The sequence below is a fragment of the Salvelinus alpinus genome, chromosome 3, assembly GCF_045679555.1.
Source record: "Salvelinus alpinus chromosome 3, SLU_Salpinus.1, whole genome shotgun sequence".
NCBI classification, from domain to species: Eukaryota; Metazoa; Chordata; class Actinopteri; order Salmoniformes; family Salmonidae; genus Salvelinus; species Salvelinus alpinus.
In genome coordinates, this window is record NC_092088.1 from 59595864 (window position 1) to 59621355 (window position 25492).

Sequence of the window (25492 nt, forward strand, 5' to 3'; positions counted from 1 at the left end):
ATATTGAAAGTGCAAGCGCGACGGAGAGAAACAACATGGTGCAGTTTGAGGCAGAGAGTGATACGGGCGATGGAGATGGGGGTGTGAGCAGGTGAATCTGGGCAGGGGTGATGTTGTGAATGTTTGTGTATCTCTGTATGTTGTAGTTTGTATGTGGATGTTTTGTATAAAAAAATATATAAATCATAAATAAAAGTGTACAAAAAACATGTTGTTTCGGTACAATTTTATAAATGCGGACAGATCATTTGTTAATTCTACATGGTGGGATCTTTTTGTGTCTGTAAAATGAATTATGCAAAAAATGGTGGTGGAAACGCTTAAATGTTCTATTTAATGCAACAGTTTTTGTGAAAAAAACTATAGGTTGAGTTGAAAATGCACTGGAAACACATTGAACTTAAAAAATGTATTCGGTACATGAAAACTTAAGAGAAAAAGTACATTTTGTGTGCACTACGTCATCACGCACTGACTGTTATCCACAACAAGTTTGTTGGGTGGTAAAATGCAAATATTTTCTTTATGCAGATTTTTGAATATTCTCATGAAAATCTGTCACAAATTGGATGGAAACCTAGCTAATGATGTAAAAAATGTGATGTGGTTCACAGCAGCACTGATGGATGTGTTGACTTGACAACCGCGTCTGAGTTTTGAACGACCCTTCCCCCCCTTTGTTCCATGCTGGCTGAAGACCCCTCTAGCCTGTAACTAGCTAACATCAGACACAGTTATTCATATCCTTAAAGAAATAAAGGAACGTAGTACAACTCATTTTAATAGGAAGTTAATAGTTAAGATCTTGCTACCATGGAAAGGTAAATACTTGTCTATTTATGGGAAAATCACCCTGATTAATTACTTAGATATATCCCAGTTTACCTATTTACGACAGATTTTTATCATTTTAAATTATTTGAGATTTTTTTTAATTACTTGGAACGGAAAGCAAGAGAAAATTAAACATGCTTATTTATATACTGATAGTAAGTTTGGGGGGCTAAAGTGATTAAATATTAAAGCATTAAGCCTCTCACTAAAAGCATACAAAAGTTATACTTAAACCCAAACTGGTTCTCCAGTAGATTAGTAAGAATGGCTCACCCCTTGTTCAAATACGGTATTTTTCTCTTTAACCAGATTACAACCTCTCACTTTCAGTTATCTGAAAATATTTAAATTATCGCCATTTGTAAAACAAGTCATACAAAGCTGGTTGCAATTACAGTTTCATCCTTCAGAAAATAAATATTACATTCAAATATACTAATTGATGAATTTTTTAAAATTATTTATGGAAACATTAAAAAATCACGAACTATCTTTGTTAATGATATTATGAATAGAAAAGGTGGAGTAATGTCACATGTACAGTTAACCAAAATATATGGAAATGTTTGCTCTATCCAAAATTACAACCAACTGATTGCAGCATTACCGCAAAAATGGAGGAGGCAAGTGGAAGAAGGTAGGGAACTTGTTTGTCTACTCTTTATTAAAGACCAAATTTGGCAAAAAAAGGTAATAAAAAAATATATACAGTGGGGAGAACAAGTATTTGATACACTGCCGATTTTGCAGGTTTTCCTACTTACAAAGCATGTAGAGGTCTGTGATTTTTATCATAGGTACACTTCAACTGTGAGAGACGGAATCTAAAACAAAAATCCAGATATTCACATTGTATGATTTTTAAGTAATTAATTTGCATTTTATTGCATGACATAAGTATTTGAACACCTACCAACCAGTAAGAATTCCGGCTCTCACAGACCTGTTAGTTTTTCTTTAAGAAGCCCTCCTGTTCTCCACTCATTACCTGTATTAACTGCACCTGTTTGAACTCGTTACCTGTATAAAAGACACCTGTCCACACACTCAATCAAACAGACTCCAACCTCTCCACAATGGCCAAGACCAGAGAGCTGTGTAAGGACATCAGGGCTAAAATCCAAACTCTCCCCCCGGTTTATTGGCCGTTTCCCATTTCTAAAATTATTAGTCCCTCTGCTGTTCGTCTTCTGTTGCCCCGTACCCTTCGTATACACCCCACCTTTCATGTGTCCCGAGTTAAACCCATGTCTCACAGACCTTTGTCTTCTGTTTCTAGGCCCACTCCTCTCCCCCGTCTCATCAACGGCCAACAGGCTTACACTGTGAGATGCCTCCTGATTGTGCGACCGTGGGGTAGGGGTTTCCAGTACCTGGTTGACTGGGAGGGAGAGGTGCTGGGTCCCCGCTAGAGACATCCTGGACCCAGTCCTCATCGCCGACTTCCACTGCTGGCACCCCGGTCAACCAGGTATGCGCCCAGGTAGGATGCCAGGCCCCTGGGGGGGGGGGGGGGGTATTGTCACACCCTGATCTGTTTCACCTGTCTTTGCGATTGTCTCCACCCCCCTCCAGGTGTCGCCATTATCCACTGTGTATTTCTACCGGTGTTCTCTGTTTGTCTGTTGCCAGTTCGTCTTGTTTGTCAAGTCAACCAGAGCTTTTCGTCTCAGCTCCAGCTTCTCCCCAGTCTCTCTTTTTCTCGCCATCCTGGTTTTGTCCCTTGCCTGTCCCGTCTCTGAGCCTGCCTGCCTGACCACTCTGCCTGCCCCTGACCCTGAGCCTGCCTACCATCCTGTACCTTTTCCCCACCTCTGGATTACCGACCTCTGCCTGACCCGACCCTGAGCCTGCCTGCCGTCCTGTACCTTTACCCCACTACTCTGGTTATCAACCCCTGCCTGCCTTGACCTGTCGTTGGCCTGCCCTGCTGCCTGTAATAAACATTGTTACTCCGACACAGTCTACATCTGGGTCTTACCTTCAAGCCTGATAGAATGTCCTTGAGTGGCCCAGCCACAGCCCGGACTTGAACTCGATTGAACATCTCTGGAGAGACCTGAAAATAGCTGTGCAGCGACGCTCCCCATCCAACCTGACAGAGCTTGAGAGGATCTGCAGAGAAGTATGGGAGAAACTACCCAAAGGTGTGCCAAGCTTGTAGCGTCATACCCATGAAGAATCAAGGCTGTAATCGCTGCCAAATGTGCTTCAACAAAGTACTGAGTAAAGGGTCTGAATACTTATGAAATTAGACTGAAAAGATTTGCCATGGGTCCCCAGATCCTCAAAACGATCTACAGCTGCACAATCGAGAACATCCTGAACGGTTGCATCACCGCCTGGTATGGCAACTGCTCGGCATCTGACCGTAAGGCGTCACAGAGGGTAGTGCGTATGGCCCAATACATCACTGGGGCCAAGCTTCCTGCCATCCAGGACCTATATACTAGGCGGTGTCAGAGTAAAGCCCAAAAAATTGTCAAATACTCCAGCAAGCGGTACCGGAGCGCCAAGTCTAGAACCAAAAGGGCTCCTTAACAGCATCTACCCTCAAGCCATAAGACTGCTGCAAAATGAATCAAATGGCCACCCGGACTATTTTCATTGACACCACCCCCCCCCCCCTCCCTCTCGACTAACCTGTACCCCCACACATTGACTCGGTACCGGTACCCCTGTATATAGCCCCATTATTGTTCTTTTATTTTATTGTGTTACAATGTTTTACTTTAGTTTATTTAGTAAATATTTTCTTAACTCTATTTCTTGAACTGCATTTTTGGTTAAAGGCTTATAACGAAACATTTCACTGTAAGGTCTACACGCGCATGTGACAAATAAAATTTGATATCATTTTATTTTTACTTTTTTTAAACCTGTTTTTGCTTTGTCATTATGGGGTATTGTGTTTAAATTGAGGGGGGGAAACAATGTAATACATTTTTTAATAAGGCTGTAATGTAACAAAATGTGGAAAAAGTCAAAGGGTCTGAATACTTTCCGAATGCACTGTATCTAGCTATATAAACCACACCCCTTTGCAAACACGCATGTTACAATTGGTGTATTAAAATGAGAGTTAAGGTCATGCCATCCTATCCTCTTAACAATCCCGCCTCCTGAATCCAAGTGTTTGACACGGGGGATCGGACCAGTAACTTTATGAACAAACTTTATCAATGTAGAAGCAACAGTCATTTTTCTGACTTTGGTCATCATACTTTGATCTGGTTTCATCTAAATATCATCCAATTTCATGAAAAACATGATTTTGACTGTACATTGCCTTTAAATCTACCTTTGCTGTTTGGCTCTGTGAATTTCTGGCTCTCGTAGTTTAACCTTATCCGGACCTGATGGAGTCACACATTAGCTGGGCCTTGTGTGTGTCACAGAGTTTATGACCCAACCATTAAATCGGACACCTCTGATGTTCTTGTTATTGATGCTGCAGCTCGTGCATTATTTAAAGTGTGTGTGTGTGTGTGTGTGTGTGTGTGTGTGTGTGTGTGTGTGTGTGTGTGTGTGTGTGTGTGTGTGTGTGTGTGTGTGTGTGTGTGGTTTTTGGTATTCTGCCAGGCCCAGTGTAATAGGTGTCCTTCTGTCAAGAAGTGGAAATCAATGCTTTTATGAAGGGAAGGCTACAAAACATTTATTCAGGGAGAATGTATTACTTTGTGTACATGTATCATGGACATCGACTGCGACACACATATAGTGGCTTAAGTTCACACGGTAGCAAGGTGACATTATCATTTGGGGAAATGTCACAAGGTTTAATTGCAGTTTGTGGCAACTAGGCAATGTCAAAAGGGTGAAAGAGGGTCACGATATCACAAATCATTCTGGTATGCAAATGCCTGCCAATCTTCAAGGATGCATATGCATGCATCCAGCTAACACAAAATCCACAATTATGACAAAAATCCACTCGTATCACAAGTCTGTTGAAAGCGGGATATAGTAAAACTGTCAGTTTGAACCATTTTAAATGAATGGGCCGAACACCTGATGTCATGTAAGAATCCCTCAGTGATGTCTACTCTCTCTGTGTGTGTGTGTGTGGGGGGGGGGGGGGGGGGAGTAGCTACATGTATATGACAGGAATCCACTTAACTTTGGGTGTCTCAGTATCTGACATGGCAGACAGCTCCACCCCTTGCTGTGTATCCACACCCTGACTGACAGGTTATAATCCCTCATATCACTGGGACGAGACTCAGCCTGTGTGTGTGGATGTGCTCACGTGCACATGTTAGTCTGTGAATGACAGGTATTTCTAAGTAGACGTCAGCTGTCACATGCTGTATCCTGTTCAGTTGTCCCAAAGAAAGTACTGGGGATGGGGTGGATCACAATACCAAAACAGAAGGTAGTGGGACATGCACCTCTGATGATAATCTATGTATGCATGACTATCCATACACTATTGGTGATCCAAAAGATCTTCCATCATGTGTAGACGAGGAAGGAGAAAACATCAGTAATTTATCAGAGGAGGCATTTAAAACACGAGCAATTAGCAACACTAATCTCATAGGGAATGACCTTCTCAACACCTTCCTTTCTAACATTACTCAATGACGGACTGCAGTATCAGTATGTGTATTTGTTCTCTGCAGGAAGTGAACCCACAACCATGGGGTTACCAGCACCACACTCTTACCAACTGAGTCTACAACCGCTCATCATTGAGGTAAATGGGGGTTATTTCTTTATAGAAGCTATTACCCTTTGAGATGACAGAGAGAGGAAAATAAAGTGAGTTCTGCATTGCCTCTCTGGTTCAGACTAAATTCAGTTCCACCCTGCTGCTTCACACTACCTGCTGGGCAGCTCTCATTTCGCCTGGCACCCGACCGCCGGCACAAAGATGATTTTAGACCATGTAAGACTGCACTGTCCTCATTTCCATTCCTCTCGCCGTCTCGGTTTTATTCTCTATATGTGATGCTCTCTGTCTTCTCTTTCCTTCTGTTTCTCTCTCTCACTCTCTTTTATCTCATCCCCTTTCACCTCTCTTCCATCCCCCTCTCCTCTTTCTTAATTCCCATCTTCCTTCCTCTGCATCTCAAACTACTCTTCCCCTCTTTCATTCCCTCTCTCATGTTCTATCACTGATGATAACATACAGTCCCAGTTTAACACTGATCCAGCCGTTGAGTAGAGGTTGTAACCGTACCCCTTAGTTCATCTTCCATTGCACTCACTTCTGTCATCATGAAGTGCTTTGAGAGGCTAGTCAAGGATCATATCACCTCCACCTTACCTGATACCCTAGACCCACTCCAATTTGTTTACCGCCCCAATAGGTCCACTGACGATGCAATCGCCATCACACTGCACACTGCCCTAACCCATCTGGACAGGAGGAATACCTATGTAAGAATGCTGTTCACTGACTACAGCTCAGCATTTAACACCATAGTACCCTCCAAACTCGTCATTAAACTCGAGACCCTGGGTCTTGATCCCGCCCTGTGCAACTGGGGTCCTGGACCTTCTGACGGGCCGCCCCAGGTGGTGAAGGTAGGAAACAACATCTCCACCCCGCTGATCCTCAACACTGGGGCCCCACAAGGGTGCGTTCTCAGCCCTCTCCTGCACTCCCTGTTCACCCACGACTGCGTGGCCATGCACGCTTCCAACTCAATCATCAAGTTTGCAGACGACACTACAATGGTAGGCCTGATTACCAACAATGATGAGATGGCCTACAGGGTGGAGGTGAGGACCCTCGGAGTGTGGTGTCAGAAAAATAACCTCTCTCTCAATGTCAACAAAACAAAGGAGATGATCGTGGACTACAGGAAACAGCAGAGGGAGCACCCCCCCATCCACATCGACAGGACAGTAGTGGAGAAGGTGGAAAGTTTTAAGTTCCTTGGTGTACACATCACAGACAAACTGAAATGGTCCACCCACACAGACAGTGTGGTAAAGAAGGTGCAACAGCACCTCTTCAACCTCAGGAGGCTGAAGAAATTTGGCTTGTCATCTAAAACATTCACAAACTTTTACAGATGCACAATCGAGAGCATCCTGTCGGGCTGTATCACCGCCTGCTATGGCAATTGCACCACCCTCAATCACAAGGCTTTCCGGAGGGTAGTGAGGTCTGCACAACGCATCACCGAGGGCAAACTACCTGCCCTCCAGGACACCTACAGCACCCGATGTTACAGGAAGGCCAAAAATATCATTAAGGACAACAACCACCTGAGCCACTGCCTGTTCACCCCGCAATCATCCAGAAGGCGAGGTCAGTACAGGTGCATCAAAGCTGGGACCGAGAGACTGAAAAACAGATTCTATCTCAAGGACATCACCGTTAAACAGCCATCACTAACATAGAGAGGCTGCTGCAAACATACAGACTCAAATCTCTGGCCACTTAAATAAATTGACTTAATAAAGGTATCACCGGTCACTTTAAATAACGCCACTTTAATAATGTTTATATATCTTACATTACTCATCTCATATGTACAGTTGAAGTCGGAAGTTTACATACACTTAGGTTGGAGTCATTAAAACTCATTTTTCAACCACTCCACAAATTTCTTGTTAACAAACTATAGTTTTGACAAGTCGGTTAGGACATCTACTTTGTGCATGACACAAGTCATTTTTTCCAACAATTGTTTGCATACAGATTATTTCACTTATAATTCACTGTATCACAATTCCAGTGGGTCAGAAGTTTACATACACTAAGTTGACTGTGTCTTTAAACAGCTTGGAAAATTCCAGAAAATGATGTCATGGCTTTAGAAGCTTCTGATAGGCTAATTGACATCATTTGAGTCAATTGGAGGTGTACCTGTGGATGTATTTCAAGGCCTACCTTCAAACTCAGTGCCTCTTTGCTTGACATCATGGGAAAATCAAAAGAAATCAGCCAAGACCTCAGAAAAAAAATTGTAGACCTCCACAAGTCTGGTTCATCCTTGGGAGCAATTTCCAAACGCCTGAAGGTACCACGTTCATCTGTACAAACAATAGTAGAGGTCGACCGATTATGATTTTTCAACGCCGATACCGATTATTGGAGGGCCCAAAAAAAAGCCGATACCGATTCATCGGCTGATTTTTTGTTGTTGTTGTTGTAATAATGACAATTACAACAATACTGAATGAACACTTATTTTAACTTAATATAATACATCAATAAAATCAATTTAGCCTCAAATAAATAATGAAACATGTTCAATTTGGTTTAAATAATGCAAAAACAAAGTGTTGGAGAAGAAAGTAAAAGTGCAATATGTGCCATGTAAAAAAGCTAACGTTTAAGTTCCTTGCTCAGAACATGAGAACATATGAAAGCTGGTGGTTCCTTTTAACATGAGTCTTCAATATTCCCAGGTAAGAAGTTTTAGGTTGTAGTTATTATAGGAATTATAGAACTATTTCTCTCTATACCAATTGTATTTCATTTACCTTTGACTATTGGATGTTCTTATAGGCACTTTAGTATTGCCAGTGTAACAGTATAGCTTCCGTCCCTCTCCTCGCTCCTACCTGGGCTCGAACCAGGAACACATCGACAACAGCCACCCTCGAAGCATCGTTACCCATCGCTCCACAAAAGCCGTGGCCCTTGCAGAGCAAGGGGAACAACTACTCCAAGTCTCAGAGCGAGTGACGTCACCGATTGAAACGCTATTAGCGCGCACCCCGCTAACTAGCTAGCCATTTCACATCGGTTACACCAGCCTAATCTCGGGAGTTGATAGGCTTGAAGTCATAAACAGCTCAATGCTTGAAGCATTGAGAAGAGCTGCTGGCAAACGCACTAAAGTGCTGTTTGAATGAATGCTTACGAGCATGCTGCTGCCTACCATCGCTCAGTCAGACTGCTCTATCAAATATCAAATCATAGACTTAATTATAACATAATAACACACAGAAATACGATCATTAATATGGTCGAATCCGGAAACTATCATTTCGAAAACAAAACGTTTATTCTTTCAGTGAAATACGGAACCGTTCCGTATTTTATCTAATGGGTGGCATCCCTAAGTCTAACTAGGCAAGTCAGTTAAGAACACATTTTTATTTTCAATGACGGCCTAGGAACGGTGGGTTAACTGCCTTGTTCAGGGGCAGAACGACAGATTTTTACCTTGTCAGCTCAGGGATTAGTTTTTGCAACCTTCCGGTTACTAGTCCAACGCTCTAACCACCTGCCATACATTGCACTCCACGAGGAGCCTGCGTGGCAGGCTGACTACCTGTTACGCGAGGGCAGCAAGAAGCCAAGGTAAATTGCTAGCTAGCATTAAACTTATAAAAAACAATCAATCTTCACATAATCACTAGTTAACTACACATGGTTGATGATATTACTAGTTTATCTAGCGTGTCCTGCGTTGCATATAATCGATGCGGTGCCTGTTAATCCACCTCTGGCCTGCTCGCCTCCCTACCTCTGAGGAAGTACAGTTCCCGCTCAGCCCAGTCAAAACTGTTCGCTGCTCTGGCACCCCAATGGTGGAACAAACTCCCTCACGACGCCAGGTCAGCGGAGTCAATCACCACCTTCCGGAGACACCTGAAACCCCACCTCTTTAAGGAATACCTAGGATAGGATAAAGTAATCCTTCTAACCCCCCCCCCCTTAAAAGAGTTAGATGCACTATTGTAAAGTGGTTGTTCCACTGGATATCATAAGGTGAATGCACCAATTTGTAAGTCGCTCTGGATAAGAGCGTCTGCTAAATGACTTAAATGTAAATGTAAATGTTAATTTCTCATCGAATCACAGCCTACTTCGGCAAATGGGTGATGATTTAGCACTGTCGTTGCACCAAACCTAACCATAAACATCAATGCCTTTCTTTAAAATCAATACACAAGTAGATATTTTTAAACCTGCATATTTAGTTAATATTGCCTGCTAACATGAATTTCTTATAATTAGGGAAATTGTGTCACTTCTCTTGCGTTCCGTGCAAGCAGTCAGGTTATATGCAGCAGTTTGGGCCGCCTGGCTCGTTGCGAACTGTGTGAAGTCCATTTATTCCTAACAAAGACCGTAATTAATTTGCCAGAATTGTACATAATTATGACATAACATTGAAGATTGTACAATGTAACAGCAATATTTAAATAAAGGTGTAAAAATAATAATAATAATAATAAAAAATAATAAAAAAATCTGCCAAATCGGTGTCCAAAAATACCGATTTCCGATTGTTATGAAAACTTGAAATCGGCCCTAATTAATTAGCCATTCCGATTAATCGGTTGACCTCTAAACAATAGTACGTAAATATAAACACCATGGGACCACGCAGTTGTCATATCACTCAGGAAGGAGACGCATTCTGTCTCCTAGAGATAGAATGTACTTTGGTGCGAAAAGTGCAAATCAATCCCAGAACAACAGCAAAGGACCTTGTGAAGATGCTGGAGGAAACAGGTACAAAAGTATCTATATCCACAGTAAAATGAGTCCTATATCGACATAACCTGAAAGGCCACTCAGCAAGGAAGAAGCCACTGCTCCAAAACCGCCATAAAAAGCCAGACTACGGTTTGCAACTGCACATGGGGACAAAGATCGCACTTTTTGGAGAAATGTCCTCTGGTCTGATGAAACAAAAATAGAACTGTTTGGCCATAATGACCGTTGTTATGTTTGGAGGAAAAAGGGGAATGCTTGCAAGCCGAAGAACACCATCCCAACCGTGAAGCACGGGGGTGGCAGCATCATGTTGTGGGGGTGCTTTGCTGCAGGAGGGACTGGTGCACTTTACTGAATAGATGACATCATGAGGAAGGAATATTATGTGGATATATTGAAGCAACATCTCAAGACATCAGTCAGGAAGTTAAAACTTGGTCGCAAATGGGTCTTCCAAATGGACAATGACCCCAAGCATACTTCCAAAATTGTGGCAAAATGGCTTAAGGACAACAAAGTCAAGGTATTGGAGTGGCCGTCACAAAGCCCTGACCTCAATCCTATAGAAAATTTGTGGGCAGAACTGAAAAAGCGTGTACGAGCAAGGAGGCCTACAAACCTGACTCAGTTACACCAGCTCTGTCGGGAGGAATGGGCCAAAATTCACCCAACTTATTGTGGGAAGCTTGTGGAAGGCTACCTGAAACGTTTGACCCAACTTAAACAATTAAAAGGCAATGCTACCAAATACTAATTGAGTGCATGTAAATTTCTGACCTAAGAGAGGGAATTTCTACTAGGATTAAATGTCAGGAATTGTGAAAGTGAAATATTTTTTGTGAAAGTTTAAATGTATTTGGCTAAAGTGTATGTAAACTTCAGACTTCAACTGTATATACTGCATATTGCCTATGCCGCACGCCATCGCTCATCCATATATTTATATGTACATATTCTATTCATCCCTTTACATTTGTGTGTATTTGTGTGTACAAGGTAGTTGTTAGATTACTTGTTAGATATTACTGCATAGTCGGAACTAGAAGCACAAGCATTTCGCTACACTCGCATTAACATCTGCTAACCATGTGTATGTGACCAATAAAATTTGATTTGATTTGATAATAGATGAAAGTTTAGAACCAAACCTTCAGTTCCATCTGTAGGAGCCTCTACTGCAGTACTGCTTTGCTACATATGTACAGGCTTTGTGCTACATCATGTTCTTATATTCTAGTCTCCTGAGAACTAGACACAGACTCTTCACGATAAGTAACACAGACTCCCCCCTTTGATTGTGGATCTAATCAGTCATGGTCCAAGAGGAGAACACATGGGACATCCTCTCTGGACTCCAGAACATTGTATACTTTCTTCTCTCCTCCAATGTGTTATGCTATGTCAGCAGTGTTATGCTATGTCAGCAGTGTTATGCTATGTCAGCAGTGTGTTGCTATGTCAGCAGTGTGTTGCTATGTCAGCAGTGTGTTGCTATGTCAGCAGTGTGTTGCTATGTCAGCAGTGTGTTGCTATGTCAGCAGTGTGTTGCTATGTCAGCAGTGTGTTGCTATGTCAGCAGTGTGTTGCTATGTCAGCAGTGTGTTGCTATGTCAGCAGTGTGTTGTTCACAGGAGCTGTGAAGCACGGATTTGCTCACTAGAGCCTAAATGTAAATGTATATATATTTTGTTGTGATTCTGTTGTGATCTAAAATCAATATATATTTTTTAAAGATCACGAGAGCCTACTAATTGGTCGATATGCATGGATGTGTGTATATATGGACACAGGGGTCTCCCTCGTTTCCAACCAGGGGTTTCCAGATTAAAAGTGTGGAGTGAATGGAGGCAGATCACACACTGCAGTAGCAGCATCACCAGCACACTCTTCTTCTCAAATCAAATCAGAATAAAATGTTATTGGTCACATACACGTGTTTAGCAGATGTTATTGCGGGTGTAGTGAAATGCTTGTGATTCTTGCTCCGACAGTGTAGTAATATCTAACAAGTAATATCTAACAATTTCACAACATATACCCAATACACACATCTAAGTAAAGGAATGGAATTAAAAATATATACATCTATACACCTCCCTCTGGCTGTAGGGAAGTGTAAGCAGCTGTAGGGAGGCAGGGTCAGGTCTTGTGTGGGGGGATCCAGCTCAGAAGCTGCTGATCATGGGAGGGCTTAGAGGGCTGGGAGGGTAGGGAGGTAGAGAGTAGAGGCTAGGGATGGCAGGGAGGGTAGGGAGGTAGAGAGAAGAGGCTAGAGAGGGCTATATGAGAGCTGTCAGAGCGGCGAGGTGAGAGGTGTTCAGTACCTCTGGGGGAGTCGGACTTAGAGAATACAGAGGGAGAGTGGGAAAAGGAGAGATGAAGAGAGAAAGAGGGTGAATGAGTGACAGGGAGCATGTGAGAAAGAAGGGTGGCAGAGAGAGACAGAGAGAAAGAGGGATGAGAGAGAAAGAGCGGTAGAGCAAGAGAGAGGAGAACCAGAGAAAAAAAAGAAAAAAAGAAAAGAGCAGAAAGCGATTGAACATTTTAAATCCTCTAAGTGTTTCCATTTCCCCCCATGCTGTGTTATTAATGTCCCCTAGTGCTGTCAAACACACACACACACAGTACTGTCACAGTATCCAGCTGTAATTGATTATAGATTGCGTGTCTTGCTGCTGCTGCTTGCAGCCTCGGCCGGGTAGGCCATCCTAAATACTGCTGAATTTAGAACCCTTTCTGGACTCAGCAAGGGAATTAAAGTGATTCACATCTAATCAGGCCTGATACCATTTCATAGGAGTGTATGACCCGTCACTGCATTAATGCTACAATAGTGACAGAGGGTAGTATAGTGAGATTAAAGACAAGTAGAACAAACAAGAATACTTGGTTAATCCAGTTGTGAAATATTGACTTTTGTGAATATTTCAGTGCAGTTGTCTTCCACAAAACACACAGGCTGTCTCCCAAGTGGTACTCTGTACCCTATGCAGTGCACTACTTTTGACCAGGGCCCAAGTGCCTCAAGGCAAAACAACACAACAACTTCAGTGGCATTTCAGAGACCGACTAGGACACTTATTATGAATTATTGTGTCTTTCCAGGAAATTACAGCAATTCACAATAATTATTGTGTCTTTCCCTATGGGCCTTGGTCAAAAGTAGTGCACTATACAGGGAATAGGTTGTCATTTGGAATGCTGTCTGGGAGTGCATAGTGGAGGATGATGAAAGGATATTTTGTTTTGTTCTCACTCAATTCCATCCCACCCATCTCTCTCGTGCTGGGCCAAGACACCCCACAGTGTAGCACTGTGCTCTCAACCTCTGATGCCGAGCCTAAACACCCCACAGAGCAGCATGATGCTCTCAACCCCTCTCTCTGTCAGTGCTGATCTAGGTGCACTCAATCTACGCCATGCCTGCTGATCTAGGTGCACTCAATCTACGCAGACTTCCCAAGAGCCCACAACTTCTGGTGCTGGGCCAAAACACCCAACAGCGCTATCTAGATGCTGATTTAGGCACACTATCTACTACGCCATGCCTGCTGATCTATGTTCACAAGACAACAAAATGTTGGTGAGGGGATCTTTCTTGACAAAGCTGTAAATACTAACCAAATGAGGGAAGTACATGACATATCTCAATCTAAAAACATAAACATACTTTAAATAAATAATAATTAAATAAACAGCTGTTAAAGGGAAAGTATGCATAGAGTTTCTCTGTGACATTCCGATCAAGGGCAATATCCAGGACTGGTACAGTAGGCTACAGTAATAATTCCCTGACATCACCCACACAGTAATCTCCTGAATCATCTTAAATTGAGTATTTGGCTGCACTGTCACCAACAAACACCCGCCCCTTCAGTCCCCCAAACAGAAATTGTTAAGACCACACTGTAAAATGGAAACAGAACCCATTGGCCTTATTCAAATACTTCAGAAATGCATCCTTCCTTGAAGTAATCACAGATCTCATTTGGTTGGATTGGTGAAAGTAATAAGGTGGTATTCCTCAAGGAAGGATGCATTTCTGAAGTATTTGAATAAGGCCAATGGGTTCTGTTTCAATTTTACGGTGTGGTCTTAACAATTTCTGTTTGGGGGACTGAAGGGGCGGGTGTTTGTTGTGCCAACATCAGACAAAAAGAGGAACAGGTGCCATGGTTGGCGTTTATCAAACAACCTTTGTTTTGTGTGTGTTTTGTTTCGTCCAAGACTGTGTGTGGATGCATCCCAAATGGCATCCTATTCCGTACTTGGGCTCTAGTAAAAAGTAGTGCACTATATATGGAATAGGGTGCCATTTGGGAGCAACCTATATGTGTCATGCAACCACCCTGACATAAAGATCATTGTCTCGGAGCCCAGGTGAACGCTAGGCTCCATGTAGCAGGTTATATTGCTTTAGCCACCAAGCCAACTGCTTGCATTGCTTTCTAGCTTTAACGGTTCACAAACACAAGCGAAACGACATCCACATGATTTGATGATCAAGCTGGCAAACTGAATCTTCATAATGAGCGTCGCTACGACAACCAAACTGTCTACACCCCCCCCACCCACCTACCTGCGTGCCCAGCCATCCTGAATTTTTTATTTGGCTGGCATCGACTGCATGGGGACTGAGGTTTGTGTGAATGCACAGAACGTTTTCTGTTCATTAAAATTGAAGTGGAGGAGAAGAACAGGTGCAGGCAGGGACTTAGTGGCACAGCCCTGACCCGCTGCTGTGGAAGAGAGCTGCGCTCTAACGAGCTAGAACTACTGCTACTTCTAACCAGCACAGAGAGAGAGGGGTGATGAGGAGTAGGATATAAAGAGAGAAAGAGGGAAGAATTGTTGGAGGGGGAATGCAGATTGAACCGATTTGATGAGAGAGAGAGAGAGAGAGAGAGAGAGAGAGAGAGAGAGAGAGAGAGAGAGAGAGAGAGAAAGAGAGAGAGAGATACCTAAGGATAGGTCAGCTCTGCTTGTTTTTATTCCAACAGTGTGTTACTGTGTGAGTGCATTCGTGTGTTTCGGTGACACTACACACTCTCCTAAAAAGAATGAGTATGTGTGATCCTCTCCCACAGGTGCGTCTCATTAGCAGTCTGATGAACATTCTAAACTGATCTATTCTATGTCATCATCAACGATAGAAAACACCATAGGGCTCTGGCCAAAAGTAGTGCTCTATGTAGGGAATAGGGTGCCATTTGGGACAAGACCACTGTCTCCAATGCTGATCAGACTGATTCGAAAGTATGACTTCACAATGTGACGTTAATAAGGGGAAGTTAGTTGAGCATAAAATTGTATTCACTGTTGATTTGGCTTCTGCAATCAGAGAGACTAAATCCGATCAATTATGCATAACGTGCAGAATGACTGCAATTTCAATAATGCAGTGTCATCTAATTTATTTTTATAACAAGAATGGATAAGATGGTGGCTTGACTGGTAAGCTGCTACACAATGATGGAGGCTGCACCCCAAATAGTACCCTATTTTCTATATAATGCTATACGTCCTGGTCAAAAGTAGTGCACTACATAGGGAATAGGGTGCAATTTAAGACATAGCCGGACTCATCGGATGAGCCTATCTGAATTTGATCCCGGTTGATAGAGTAATAACAGCAATCATAGCTCATCACCCCTATAATGGAGTCTCATTGAACATCTTACCATATTAACCAGTTTGTGTGACTGTGAAACCTGGGTGGAAAAGGAGAGTTTGAGACATTTAATGGAGTCTGAGACAAAGAGGAAACATAAGCATTTCGCTGTACCTGCGATGACATCTGCAAAATATGTGTATGCGACCAATACAATTTCATTTGCTGGATCAACAGCCTCTTTCAGTGTCCGTTTGCTTTGTGTTAAGAGTTCAAATTGAACATGGACTACTAATTGAGTGCAAATGGACTGTTTCATCATCACAATGGCCATTTGAAGAGGAGGCCAGGGGATAAAGCATGTTGGCTCAACCGTGAATCACGCTAGGTTACAGAAGACACTGACTATACCAGGAATATAGAAAGAACAAGAATCAAGTCTATTTAGAGTTGGGGGATGAGATTTTATCAAATGCGAAACAGCCGTCGGCCGCAAACAATCCAATGCAAGCTCTGCAAGCTCTGCATACTGTAGGTCTTAATTTTGAAATAGAATACATATTTAATATTCATGTATGTTTTTGTGGTTGTGTGTATATACTGTGTGTGCATGTTCTTATGATCTGCTTATAATTATTGCTTTCCATTGTTGCATTAATATTAAACTTTCTGCCCCTCAAAGGAGGGTCAGCATTCATTTGAGTAATTTGGCTTATTTAACAGTGTCATGGGTGATCCTTCATAGAATAACCAAGTAATTTCCTGAAAAACTGCCTTTTAACTCGTTTTCCAATTGTTTGCATTTTCCATTTATTTCTGTTCAAAGATGTGTCACCACTCCATAGGTGGAGGACTGTGTCACATTTGTGGTAGTGCAAAACCAAGAGTCAGACAAGGCAATTCCGTTCTCAAATTGGGATTTATTTAACTCAAAAGGCTTGACAGGTAGCTAGGGGAACCTTCAGGTCCCAAAAGATGTTCTTACTCAAAGAAACATGGCAAACCTTCAAAATCAACTACTGGCCCTTTTAAAGGTATACTCAGCAATATGACCTAGATGCAGAAAGTAAACAGCATAATGCATGTGTCAAACTCTTTCCACAAAGGGTCGAGTATCTGCACATTATTTGCTCCTCCCTTGTACTTGATTGATGAAATAAGGTCACTAATTAGTAAGGAACTCCCCTCACCTGGTTGTCTGTCTTAATTGAAAGGAAAACCCCAAAACCCGCAGACACTAGCCCTGCCATGGAATGAGTTTGACACCCCTGGCATAGTGGGTCAATTTCAGCAACAACTAAGTGTTGAAGCGCAAGGTTCAACTTCTCTGCTGTTTTGGTGCCCTGGCTAACACGCTGTGAACATGTGCACAAGCGCAGATAGTGTGTTTATGTGTGAGAGCGAAGTATTGCATCTCGCTCATCTCAACATCTGCGTTGCTGCTCATGGCAACGTCATTTCACTAAGTCAACCTTTAAGGCAATAACTTCAACTTAAATAACTGGGGAAGATACTATCTTATCCCGTGGCAGAGATAACTTCAAACATTAGGCATATGGGATGCTGGCTAGTGATATTACGTTTGATACCGGAGCTCCAAGGCTTGCATCGAAATCGCTAAAGCTTCGATCACACCGACAGGGTCTTGCATTTTGGTACACCAGAATTACATAAATTTCCAATGAAACGCTGCGTTTGCCTTGCAGCATTGCGTTGCAGAGGCAGTTGCAGTGCGCTCGGTGCATACGTTGGATTTATCGAACGTATGTGTTAAACTGTATGCATAAACCTCTTGACAGAAATGGTAGCAGAAGGTGAATTTTTTACTTTTGTTGCATACATAACCAGATGATGCTGCGTACTATTTTGCACAAGGACGCTGTCGGTGTGATCGAAGCGTAAGCAGCTAACTTTGAAGCAGTGTGCAGATGCGTGTATCACTTTATCAGAAGGTCGTCATCAATGATGTCCGAAGCTTTGTTTGATCACATGCTTTTTCAAACCGTGTGTTGCAAAATGCGAGATCCCATTGATTTCGCCGTGGTTCTGGTGCTTTCTTTGATAGCCCTGGTTCCCGCGGACATCGCTCAAACCAAGCCATTTTTATCTATGGTGTCCACCGATCGATTTATAAGCAAAAATGTCAGTCGGAACCGGTACCAGAACCACGGAGGTACCCTAAACAGGGGACCTTACATCTAAGAGATTTTAAAGTGGAAAGTCTGAGTCAAAGCGTAATTCCGTTAATGTTAGAATTGCCCTTTACAATGACACATTATTTAATTATATTGGACATGGAGGGGGCCAACCATCTCCTCAATACAGAAATAAGGACTATTTCCACACATTTCCTTGCAATAATTAACTCAGAGAAAAAAAGCTGGTATTGTGTTGTATGCTCCAATTAAGACATAATCCCTCAACCTAGTTATGGGATCAATTAAAACAACAGGATTCTGAGGGAATATAATTATTGAAAATAATCTGAGTGTACAAAACATTAAGAACACATTCATAATATTGAGTTGATCATACTGTAGCTTTCACCTGGATTCACCTGGTCAATCTATGTTATGGAAAGAGCAGGTGTTCATAATGTTTTCTACACTCAGTGTATAATCCAACAGGCCTCTCGTCCAAGTCATGCTGTGATTGTTGGTAATCATATTGAGGCAGGATAGAGGCAGGATTTCACACACACACACACACACACACACACACACACACACACACACACACACACACACACACACACACACACACACACACACACACACACACACACACACAAAATATTCGTAGACAAAGCAATATCTACATGCCATTTAGGCTAAAATTGTATCGGTACAGCCGGATTCAGTTTGAAGCTAACTGCATTACCTTGGTAATCAATGATCAGAACTTGTATTATAATTGCATTATTGCATTGTGCCTATTCTGTTTGTAACAGATCATTTGCAAACACTTGGCTGAGTCAATAGCAGGATGACAGCAGGCCAGAATGCATATTGTGAGAAAGTGGACGTGACAAACCGTATAAGGGGTGAATGTGGGTGCAGTGCTTTAAAGGGGAACAAATTGCGATCAAAAAATTGTTAGCTGACTACCAGTGCCTGACATAACAAGAGAAAAACTGATGATGCACAACCACATTTCAAAATTGCACCTGGTGTATTCTACACTGAACAAAAACATAAACTCAACATGTAAAGTGTTGGTCCCATGTTTCATGAGCTGAAATAAAAGATCCCAGACATTTTCCATACTCACAAAAAGCTTATTTCTCTCAAATGTTGTGCACAAATTTGTTTACATCCCTGTTAGTGAGCATTTCTCCATTACACAGGTGCATCTTGTGCTGGGGACAATAAAAGGCCACTCTAAACTGTGCAGTTTTGTCAGACAACAGAACCCGTCTCAGGGAAGCTCATCTGTGTGCTTGTCATCCTCACCAGGGTCTTGACCTGACTGCAGTTCGGTGTCGTAACTGACTTCAATGGGCAAATTCTCATCTTCAATGGCCACTGGCATGCTGGAGAAGTGTGCTCTTCACGGGTGAATCCCGGCTTCAACTGTACCGGGCAGATGGCAGACATGCTGTATGGCGTTGTGTGGGCGAGCGGTTTGCTGATGTCAACGTTGTGAACAGAGTGTTCCATGGTGGCGGTGGGGTTATGGTATGGGCAGGCATAAGCTATGGACAATGAACACAATTGCATTTTATCGATGGCAATTTGAATGCAGAGACACCGAGATCCTGAGGTCCATTGTCGTGCCATTCATCCGCCGCCATCACCTCAAGTTTCAGCATGATAATGCACGGCCCCATGTTGCAAGGATCTGTACACAATTCCTGGAAGTAGAAAATGTCACAGTTCTTCCATGGCCTGCATACTCACCAGAAATGTCACTCATTGAGCATGTTTGGGATGCTCTGGATCGACGTGTACGACACCGTGTTCCAGTTCTCGATAATATCCAGCACCTTCACACGGCCATTGAAGAGGAGTGGGACATCATTCCACAGGCCACAATCAACAGCCTGATCAACTCTATGCGAAGGAGATGTGTCACGCTGAATGAGGCTAATGGTGGTCACACCAGATACTGCCTGTTTTTCTGATCCATGTCCCTACCTTTTTTTTATGTATATGTGACCAACAGATGCATATCTGTATTCCCAGTCATGAGAAATCCATATATTAGGGCCTAATACATTTATTTCAATTGACTGACTTCCTTACATGAACTGTAACTCAGAAACATCGTTGAAATTGTTGCATGTTGCGTTTATATTTTAGTTCAGAATACTATTTTTTTTTTTACTTGTCGTTGCACATATCACACTACAAGAGAATTGCAGATTCTGTGCCGAATTCTGTGTGGAAGTTTAGAATACCTGTTGTCTTCCAAGTAGGGAATTGAAGAAGTATGCTAATTAAAGGTTGGGGAGTGAACGTTATTTATAATAAGGGTTACCTGGAGAAAATCAGACCTCTCAAAAATGAAAATGGATGGCGCCCCCAATCAGGGAAATATTTTACCTAAACCCTCCCCGAACGCTTGAAAAACAAAACAAGTGATGCTCCCCTATAACCAAAATAATAATGTAAACAAAGTGGACAGCAGAGAACGTCTACCATTTACCCTAATTTATTGGACAGACTAGAGCCTTAGATATGCAGTTTAAGAAACTGTTCTTCGTCCTGTCAGCATTACATGTGAACGCAGGAACTTTTATTTCGCACAGGGCTGCGGGCCAGAAGGTTGCGGGTTCACAGACCACCATGGACAAGAGTAGGGGTGGATAGAGCTCCTTTATAGTAAAATTATAGCATCAATCATCGTATTTGCCGATCAGAGAAAACAATTGCCTTTTATAAACATTTCATGCAATTCTACATAATTTTACAAGCAGAATATTTTTTATACCACACAAATTACTGAAATTACAGGCTAAGAATGGACAGAGATATATGCCTGTGTTAATCTTATCATTTATCCAATGCCAAATCAGTGTGGATTGTGTGCAACGAAACTGTCCCTGTTTGCAAATGAGCACGTTAGCAGATACCCATCAACTAGTCATTGCGCTAATGCTAGTTAGCATTCGCTCGCGAAACTACCTCTAAGTTCCTTCATACTGGACACAGATACATAAAAATGGTATCCACGAGTTCATCTGACTCTGGGGAAGTAGATAAAAAGCCTCATTGCCAAAATCCCGATGAATCCCTTTAACATTACCTATAATAAAGCATATCAGCTAGCTGGAACAGTAATAATAGTCTGACTAGGCGATATTTTGAATAACTACATGGTTATTATAAAGACGTGCCTCGGGCGGAATCCTACCGCTGGCATCCGTTGCCCTATCAACACAGCTTACCGCATTACCGCGGATCTCTCAAACAACCAAAACAGCGACTCACGTCTCTGAAGCGATTCCAGTGCTTGATCTTGCGGCTGTACTGTGAAATGGTGGACAGCCAATGCTCGTCTTCCATGAAATTCCCAGTTTTTTCAGCCTCTTTCCCGTTCTTAATTTCCGCCTGCAAGGTGGATCCCACCAGCATCATCACCGGGACGAGAAGGACCCCCAATTCGGTCATTATCACCATGGTAGGCGCGCGGCACTCGATAATAGCTTCTCTTCTGGAGAAGAAGACGAGGATGCGACTAGAGGGAAATGTGACCTGTTTGCGGAGATGCGCCTTCGTACTACTGCTGCCGCGAAAAGGAGAGGGTAGAGGGAGAAAGAGAGGGGGGGGGGGGGGGGGGGACGCTTTCATGTGTTACGAAATGTATAGCACCTGGCGAGGTTACGCATTAAAGGTACAATAATGTCTACTGTTATGACATTTCCCCCCATTGCTCCCATTGAATATGACCTATATAAGGACATTACACATGCACCAATTGATAAATGGTGGATGGTGTAATCATATCTTACCTCATTTAACTGATTAATTGTAGCCTATGATCTAGATATACCACTTGTCTTAAAGAAAGCAATACATCATTCAGTTAAAACGTCCTCTTGTAACCACTCATTTGACATTTTAGTCATTTAGCAGATGCTCTTATCCAGAGCGATTTACAGGTAGTGCATTCATCTGAAGATAACCACATCACAGTCGTAGTAAGTACATTTTCCTCAATAAAGACGTTATCAGAAAAGACAGTGCCACTGCCATTTGCTTTAGCTCAGTGGGATAACACAGTCACTCTCGAGGTACACGGACAACCCAATACCCGTTTGGTCATGTTCAGATGTAACAGAGATCATGAGTCTGTGCAAATAATTCACAGCTGGGAATCGCTTATCACTTTATATCAGTCTCCTATCTATTACTATCGTGCCTATTTAATTTCCTCTATCACTTTCCTACCTGCATATCGCTGAGCTAGGTGGGACTAGCCAGCCCCAAGGGAGTTATGTTGTAGACGCGCTGTAATTATAATACAGGATTAACGGATGCCGTCTTTACTATTCCTTCACTGAATATACCATTTTATTGCTCCTCTCTCTAAAGGCAGTATTCGAAGGGGATAATCTAATCTCTCCACAGAAAGCAATCAGTTTTCCAGCAAAAGAGCGAGGGGGGAGAAAATCGTTTAGATTGAAAACGCACACACGAGTACACAGAGCTAAATTGAATTCAGATGGGAATTGTGACTGACTAGTAGGCCTACATATAGCCTATCGCGGGTTTGTCTTTATTGTTAAGACTTTGCATGTCTCACATTCATCACAAACTGCAAGTGGAGGGAAAGTACTTACAGTGCCTTCAGAAAGTATTCACACCCCTTTACCTTTTTCACATTTTATTGTGTTACAAAGTGGGATTAAAATTGATTTAATTGATTTAATTGTAATTTTTGTTGTCAATGATCTACACAAAATATTCTAACGTCAAAGTGGAAGAAAAGTTCTAACATTTAAAAAAAATATATATTTTGCACACCTGGATTGTACAATATCTGCACATTTTTCAAGCTCTGGCAAGTTGGTTGTTGATCATTGCTAGACAGTCATTTGGAAGTCTTGCCATAGATTTTCAAGCCGGTTTAAGTCAAAACTGGAACTAGGCCACTCAGGAACATTCAATGTCATCTTGGTAAGCAACTCCAGTGTATATTTGTTTTAGGTTATCGTCCTGCTGAAAGGTGAATTTGTCTCCCAGTGTCTGTTGGAAAGCAGACTGAACCAGGTTTTCCTCTAGGATTTTGCCTGTGCTTAGGTCTATTCCGTTTCTTTTTATATTAAAAAACTCCCCAGTCCTTGCCAATGACAAGCATATGCATAACATGATGCAGCCACCACCATACTTGAAATTATGAAGAGTGGTGCTCGGTGATGTGTTGTGTTGGATTTTCCATAAACATAACACTTTGTATTAAGGACAAAAAGTTCTTTGTCAATTTTTTTTGCAGTTTTACTTTGGTGCCTTATTGCAAACAGGATGCATGTTCTGGAATATTTTATTCTGTGTATTAGGTAGTTGTTGTGGAATTGTTAGATTACTTGTTAGATATTACTGCACTGTCGGAACTAGAAGCACAAGCATTTCGTTACACTCGCATTAACATCTGCTAACCATGTGTATTGACCAATACAATTTGATTTGATTTGATACCCCTTTTTTCCACATTTTGTTACAGCCTTCATTTAAAATAGATACAATTGAGATTTTTTTTGTCACTGGCCTACTCACAATACCCCATAATGTCAAAGTGTAATTATGTTTTTTTATACATTTGTACAAATGTTATTCAAAATGAAAAGCTGAAATGTCTTGAATCAATAAGTATTCAGTGTTTTTGTTATGGCAAGCCTACATACTGTAAGTTCAGTAGTAAAGGTTTCCTTAACAAGTCACATAAGTTGAACATCCCTTTGAGCATGGTAAAGTTATTCACTATACTTTGGATGGTGTATCGATACACCCAGTCACCACAAAGATACAGGTGTTCTTCCTAACTCAGTTGAGAGGAATGTTGTTGATCCATCCTCAGGGATTTCACCATGAGGCCAATGGTGACATTAAAACAGGTAGAGTTTAAAGCTACAATATTCACATAGAAAAGTGAGTTATAGATCTGTCATTCTCATTGAAAGCAAGTCTAAGAAGAGGTGGATATGTTCTATGTGCACTTTTTCCGTTTAAATTTAGTTTTTGCATCTTGTACTTTCGGTTTTGTACACCAGCTTAAAACGGCTGAAAATACTATGTTTTTGGATATGAAAAATATATTTTACAGCGGTTTAGATGGTACAATGATTCTCTACACTATACTTGCTTGTTTTGTCACATAAATTGAAATTAGGCGAACTATTCGAATTTTAGCAACCAGATGTTGGAGAAATTTCTGCATAGTGCACCTTTAATGGCTGTAATAGGAGAAAACTGAGGATGGATCAACAACATTGTAGTTACTCTATAATACTAACCTAAATAACAGGGTGAAAAGAAGAAAGCTTGTACACAAATCTAAACGGATGGAATAAGAATGTACATGTAAATATATGGATGAGCGATGACCGAGCGGCATAGCTAAGATACAATAGATGGTATAAAATACAGTATATACATATGCGATGAGTAATGTAAGATATGTAAACATTCTTAAAGTGGCATTATTTAAAGTGACTAGTGATCCATTTATTAAAGTGGCCATTGATTAGAGTCTGTATGTAGGCAGCAGCCTCTCTGTGTTAGTGATGGCTGTTTAGCAGTCTGATGCCTTGAGATAGAAGCTATTTTTCAGTCTCTCGGTCCCAGCTTTGATGCACCTGTACTGACCTTGCTTTCTGGATGGTAGTGGGGTGAACAGGCAGTGGCTCGGGTGGTTGTTGTCCTTGATGATTTTTTTGGCCTTCATGTGACATCAGGCGCTGTAGCTGTCCTGGAGGGCTTGTAGTTTGCCCCGGTGATGCGTTGTGCAGACCGCACCACCCTCTGGAGAGCCTTTGCAGTTGAGGGTGGTGCAGTTGCCGTACCAGGTGGTGATACAGCCCCACAGGATGCTTTCAATGGTGCATCTGTAAAAGTTTGTGAGGGTTTTAGGTGACAAGCCAAATTTCTTCAGCCTCCTGAGGTTGAAGAGGTATTGTTGCGCCTTCTTCACCACACTGTCTGTGTGGGTGGACCATTTCAGTTTGTCTGTGATGTGTACGCTGAGGAACTTACAACTTTCCACTTTCTCCACTGCTGTCCCATCGATGTGGATTGGGGGGTGCTCCCTCTGCTGTTTCCTGAAGTCCACGATCATCTCCTTTGTTTTGTTGACGTTGAGTGAGAGGTTGTTTTCCTAACACCACACTCCGAGTTCCCTCACCTCCTCCCTGTAGGCTGTCTCGTTGTTGTTGGTAATCAAGCCCACTACTGTTGTGACGTCTGCAAACTTGATGATTGAGTTGGAGGCGTGCATGGCCACGCAGTCGTGGGTGAACATATTTAGCTTACGTTGATTGGACTATATTGTTTTGGGGATTTTTTTAGTTGTCACTGTATTAGACTAAGCATAGGTGAATTGATGATGTTGAAATGTTGAAGTTGAAATTGTGCTGGAATAGTGATGGCAGATCCTGTCCTGGTAACTCTTGGTGGTTCTAAATCAATAGT

General features: G+C 42.1%; 1 protein-coding gene across 1 annotated transcript in view; it reads right to left on the reverse strand.

Annotated features, from left to right (window-relative positions):
- The window catches only part of LOC139571049 (testican-2-like), a 61659-nt gene extending 40049 nt beyond the window's left edge, over nucleotides 1-21610 (reverse strand). Inside the window, exon 1 of the mRNA XM_071393531.1 lies at nucleotides 21296-21610. Coding sequence (XP_071249632.1) covers nucleotides 21296-21484 — 189 coding nt within the window. The 5' untranslated portion in view covers nucleotides 21485-21610. The remainder of the gene's footprint in view (nucleotides 1-21295) is intronic.
- Between the last annotated feature and the right edge of the window lie 3882 nt (nucleotides 21611-25492).